This window comes from Apus apus, chromosome 2 (genome assembly GCF_020740795.1).
Source record: "Apus apus isolate bApuApu2 chromosome 2, bApuApu2.pri.cur, whole genome shotgun sequence".
In the NCBI taxonomy this organism is placed as follows: domain Eukaryota; kingdom Metazoa; phylum Chordata; class Aves; order Apodiformes; family Apodidae; genus Apus; species Apus apus.
The window spans coordinates 107,389,867-107,395,866 of record NC_067283.1 but is presented as its reverse complement, the minus strand read 5'-3'; the positions used below and the strand labels follow the sequence as shown (position 1 = coordinate 107,395,866).

The 6,000-nt window shown below is 40.6% G+C and overlaps 1 protein-coding gene across 1 annotated transcript in view; it reads right to left on the bottom strand.

The window, feature by feature from the left end:
- Positions 1 to 587: 587 nt before the first annotated feature.
- Positions 588 to 6,000, bottom strand: part of COLEC12 (collectin subfamily member 12) — a 100,917-nt gene continuing 95,504 nt past the window's right edge. Inside the window, exons 8-10 of the mRNA XM_051610479.1 lie at positions 5,219 to 5,328; positions 3,372 to 3,517; positions 588 to 2,116 (exon numbers count right to left, since the gene is read on the bottom strand). Of these exons, the coding sequence (XP_051466439.1) occupies positions 2,097 to 2,116; positions 3,372 to 3,517; positions 5,219 to 5,328 (276 nt within the window). The 3' untranslated portion in view covers positions 588 to 2,096. The remainder of the gene's footprint in view (positions 2,117 to 3,371; positions 3,518 to 5,218; positions 5,329 to 6,000) is intronic.

Genomic DNA, 6,000 nt, shown 5'->3' with positions numbered 1-6,000 from the left:
ACGGGGTTTCTGCAGCTGTAATGCACAGATGTTTCACTTTTAATTAGACATATGCAAATTTCATGTTGTTTCTCTCTCATATCTATTACGCACCCTAGGGCAGATTCCCACATACAACATTTTTTGTATTTTCTTTAAGAAAATTACAGCTAAAACTAAAAACCCAGCCTCCTCCCCCCCCGAGTGAACACTGGAGGGAGTATGGGATGTAAGAAAGCAGCAATCTTTAATTGGTTGGTCTTAGGAGCAATATTTGGAAATGTGAAGTACAAAATCTTGTCTTTTTCCAACAGAGCTGGAGTATTTCAGCGAAGTTATCTGCATTCAGCCAAGGTAAACAGCAGGTCAGGAGGCAATGGAAAAACAACTCTCCTTCCCAAAAGCCAAAACAACTTCCGTCATGGTATGGGGCGTGGCTGTGTCAAGAGTATAAGACTGGGAACAGAAACCAGGCTTTCTGCTAATTAATTTTACCTGGTTGCTAATTTTTTTAATTCCTGGTAAGCAGCACTGCTGCCTCGACAATGGCTCATTGGACTGTGGACAAAACTGGCTGGGTGATGATATAATCTCATTAGCCACACTGCTTTCTGTTTTGCAGCACATTTTATTTTCTAGTTTGTTTGGGAGAGAAGTACTGGTTCAAGAAAACAGATCGATTTACAAAGCACTCTGCAGAAGTGCAAGTTGACTAGACTCTTCTGCATATGGCATGTTCTTCTTCCCAAATTTTGAAATCTGTCTTAAAAACGAAGATATTTCAGTGTGTGTAGCTCCATTATTTCTGTTTTCATAAAATCCTTCATCTGGGCTTGACTTGCAACATGGGTCACACCTGGTGGGGTAGAATTCCTCACGAGAAGGGAGAAGGAATGACAGTATTTTAAAAAATATTCTAAAAACTCAGAAATTTAATCTGTGGCATTTTCTCATGAGTAGGAAAACAGGAAGGCAGGATGACAGGCAGGCAGGAAAGCAGCAAAGCAGGCAAGCAGAAAATAAGGAAGGTAGGCAGGAAGGCAGGTGAAGGCAGGCAAGCAGGCGGGAGGGAGGGAGGGAAGGAAGGAAGGAAGGAAGGAAGGAAGGAAGGAAGGAAGGAAGGAAGGAAGGAAGGAAGGAAGGAAGGAAGGAAGGAAGGAAGGAAGGAAGGAAGGAAGGAAGGAAGGAAGGAAGGAAGGAAGGAAGGAAGGAAGGAAGGAAGGAAGGAAGGAAGGAAGGAAGGAAGAAAGGAAAAGCTTTCATTAACGTGGTCTTTGCATAGTACCCCGATGGAACACTGGCTGTGATCAGAGCTGTAATAAGTATCTAGTCCTTTGTCAACTTGTTACACATGCAGACTAGGCTGCATATAATAAGAAAAACACTATCTAAAATCTGGTTTAAAAGTTACTTAACCAGAACAAATCATCTGGGAAAGTACAAATATTTCTAACTGGAAAAATATTTTTCTATAGCTGAGCTAGGCCTGACAGCAAACCTTAATGAATTATTAGTACCTTTATTCTTTTCTTTGGCCCCTGTGCACTATATTTGTAAAAAAAGTCAGTAAAAAAGAGAACAATTGTAAAAAGCAAATATTTTGTACAAAAATACAAAGTTTTAAAAGCTCTTAAAAGTATATTCCATATTATTGATAAGAGTTGGACTATATATATATATTTATATAAAATCTATATATTTGTGTATCTGTATAATTTTCCTACATTTGGGGGTTTAGCAAATGAAGCACACTGTTTACACAGTTGCTTTATATGTTTTTCTATATGAGTGACCAATTGTCTTACTCAGATTGACAGAATGTCTTTTCTCAGAAGACACAAGTTGCTTATGTATGTGGTTACTGGTTGGGAAGAAAATCTTTAACAGGATTAGTCCAACGGTATTTCCTGATGTTGTGGGTTGAAAGGCCTCAAATGACTGCAGGATGCTGGAAAATAGTTGCTGCTGAATTCCTTTATACATTTAGACCAGTTTTCAGTGCTTGCTTTTGTTGTTTTTTATTTCAATTTTGGTAGGCAATGTTTCTCTCTCCCAGGATTTTCTTCTTCTTTAAGTACATTTCCATAACATGTAGGTATCTGTAAAGTCACAGCCTATTACACTCCAAATACTTGCCCTAAAGTACAAGAGAAAAAAGAAAAACAGAGAGAGAAAAAAAAACACCATATAAGAAGTCTGTGAAGATGAAATGCATTTTCAAAAGGAAAACTTACAGAGATCAAGGTATGCTAAAATTTAAGTGGATTCATATTCAGCTCCTGTAAGTGCTGGAGGATAAATATTTCTAAAGCAGGAAGTTTTCCTAAAATAATGAATGTACATAGGAAAACTAGGGCATTGTTACTTACACATAGTCCTTCACCCTGGGCATTCAAACAGAGTTACACACACACAAAGCTTATTCAGCATTTTGGCTTGGTTTGGTTTAGGGGGATGTCTTTTGGGGCTGGAATGTAATTCTGGCTGTAGCTGACATGTCCTTCAGCCTTCACTGAAATTCGGCATAGATGCTTTGCAACTGGAGCAGCCAGGCACCCCTGGCAAAGCAATGTTTCCATAGGTTGTATGGAACAGAGAACACTTTGGGCAGAGCCCCACCATGAACACAAATACCACCTAGCTCTGGGATGATGGGGCTGGGCTCTGAGCAGCCATGTGAACCACCTGCCCTCTGCCATTGCAGAAATGCCTGTATAACCAGAAAGAGATGCCCTGTTGCAATCACCTGGGTGACTGCTGGGCCACATATGCAGTTTATGAGTCCTTGACACCAGCTGAAACAGATGAGTTACTTATGGCCTGTGGACACAGCTTCTCAACCTTATGGGACATCTCCTGGCAGCAGTGGGAATTTTAAGACCTCCTTAGCAGTCACCAAGTGCCTCCTGGTATACAAACTCCCCAAACTGAGTCTTTTTTTGGTTTTTTGAAGGCTGGTCCCTAAGCCATCCTAAAAGCAAGCTTTCCCTTCTGCGTAGCCATTGCATCTATAAAAACAGCTTCAAGGGTGGCCAGGGTCTGGTGCATGTGTCAAATCCTGCTTGAAATTTTAGGCACGTTTAAAGACTACAGGAGATGGTCAAGCTGCAGAGCATGGTATGTAAGCCTCCAACCAGCCTGAAGGCTGCTCTTTTCTTACAGTGAGAGAGCACAAGATTTATTGCAATAAATCCAGCATCTGCATCACACAGAGTATTAGAAAAGCCCATATTAGGCTGGATCTGAGTAGAAGTGCTCCAAGTGTTGCTCCCCCTCTTCCTCAACAAGACATTTCCATCTAGTCTTATGCCTGGATCTTCTCCCCTCTAGCTGTTGAAAATTTACTTGAATTTGGGGTAGGGTGAAATAATGAAACGAAGCACCTTTCTTACCTTTGTCCATGTCTTTTTCACAAATGAAATTGTTAACATCTTCACAGTAAAAGTCATTCCAGAGCCCAGCATAGATTAACCCAGCGCAATCTTCCCCCGGCCCATGCCCGTGGCTCCAGTTATCAGGTTGCCCAGTCTTCCAGTTTCTTGCAACCAAAAAGCAAGAGATATGATTGCACAACACAGCACACATGACAGTTTTTCACCACAAGAAATTAAGGAAAACATCATGAGATCTGTTCTGAACGGGAAACACACATTGAAATAAACAATACATGACTCTTGCTGAAAATGGAAAACAGATGTATTACACAGAAGGGAATCTATTCAGCCTTAGGCTGCCAAAAACTCAGAGACCTAAAATTAGAGTGATGAACTTTATTTTAGTTTCTTAATGTACATGCACATGCAGTGGGAGCACTCCATGCTCCATGTGCATTGCTCCAAGGCTGCAAAGCCTGCGCACAGCCTTGTTGCTGGCAGATGGGACTGAGAAGAGCCGGTTGGCTCTCGAGTGCTGCCCAGGATGCCACTGCTCACAGCCCTCTGACTGCACCCAGGTGGGCCTCTCAGGAGGCACAGCAAAGATTTATCTGTTTTATGGACCTGTGTTTGGATGGGAAGTGATTTTTTTGGACTTACAAGGAATGTACAAATTATATATACATGTATATTTTGAGATTGTTAGTTTTGATGGTGAAACTTAATGGAGCATGTAAAAAGCTTGCAGCAAGCATTTCCTCATCCTGTTTTTGTTTAACAAGTGAGAAATGCTTCCAACCTTGGGACTTCAAAGCTCCATTTTTTTCGGAAGAAACAGGTTGTTGGTGGAAGCTCATGATTGCTGGCTGATATGGTCCATGCTCAGCTAAAAAACACGCCTGTCTGACCCACAACGTCTGACCAGGCACCTAGGAGGACACTAAGCTTTCCAGAAGTAATGAAATACTTTGAAAATCAGTAACTGACAGCTCTGAGGTTAAGACAGGGCACCTAAAACCACGGTGTAGTGAAAAAGCAGTGGCTGAAGTGGGTTTTCATGGCAGTCACAGTGCTGCTATGAAGAAAAAGAAAGGTGAAAACAGGGAGGGAGAAAAGGAAAAATATTATGGCTCATTTGAAGTACATCTGACTTTTTCCATGTTTCTCATCAAAATGAACACCAATGAGATCACAGCTAATAATTTCATAACATCTGACTGTGTGTAGCCTGTTTTTCTGGAGCACAGGATGATCAGCTCCATAAACTCTGTAGTTCACTCAGTATTAAAAATTAGGGTGGTTGCAATCGATTCCATTTAGGACAAATTAGGTGTAGCCCTACGATTCCTGGAGAGCTGCCAATTCAGTTCTCAGCCATCCCAAGCTTAGAGACCCTAGTTTCATGCATTTTCCTTATGTTTAATTTTTTCCACTTGGATTTGGGCTTTATCTAAAGGTTAGTAATTTATTTTTTTTTTATCAGAATGAGCACTCTATTTATAGCCAGTTGTAATGCAAATAAGGAAAATTCAAACCAAGACAGAAAAACTGTCTGTGCTTTCCATCTCAACTTTGTAATATAAGTCAGGAGCAAATGTTTTGGCAAGAAACACTGTGCTATGTAGTTCTGTGATTCTTTCATTCAACGTTCAGTTTTCTCCCTGGCAAGGAAAGAAAGCCTTATGCATGGCGAAGGCAGAAAGAAAAAAAACCCAGTTCAACAGCACCCTCAGTAATGAATTAGTTCATTGGCATCTACAACCCTCTGGATCCATTGGATAATTTCTAGATGCTGCTTTTAGAAGTGTCAGCAAGAGTGGTAGCATCTGCAGAAAATAAAACACCATTGTTTTTTATTTACGTACGTGTAAACTGGTAAGGATCCATCCAGCCATTTCCATTCATTTTCCTTTTCTGAATCTGTTAGTCCAATCCAGAAGCTGCCTTTCCCAATAATCTGCCTTTTTATCCATTGCTGTAGAAAAAAGATCTTAGTCAGTAACATACAAACACAATGGTCTTTGGAGCCAATAAGCTACTCTGGTTTCATAAGCATCTTTGTTACCAGAATAGGAAGGGACAGAGAAATTTTTCTAAGCTAAAGACATGTTTCAGGAGTTGGCCTTGAGACCCCTTGCCCACACTAGAATCCATAGCAGTGTTTGCATGTCAGGTGAAGACAGCTAGTCATGAAAATTAGGTTGACATGAGCCAGTCAACATCTTATTGATACAAATTGAAAAAAACAAACACCTAAGAGTAAGCAGTAGTATCTCAATGTCCCCACTGCTATCTAGCCACCAAATAATTATGTTGAGCAGCAGTAAAAGTATAGCTAGATTTATAGTTAGATTAAAATATTTTTTGAGTCATAGTAGTCTTAGGCTGCATGTATTAAACCAGACAATTTAAAGTTACATTATTTTTACCACTGCAAAAAATACACTTTGGATAATATGCAAGGCATAATGGACTCCAACTTTAAAGGTTAAAAACTCCTGCAATTCTCGCCAACCGTCCTGTCTGCTGTGTGCCCACCACCTTCAGGGTCAGCACCAGCTCTGCTCACTCTGTCCTTCTGCACATGGAGAAGCTGCTGAGCAGACAGAGGGTGGACAAAATGCTAACCAATCACTGTGTCTGCTTC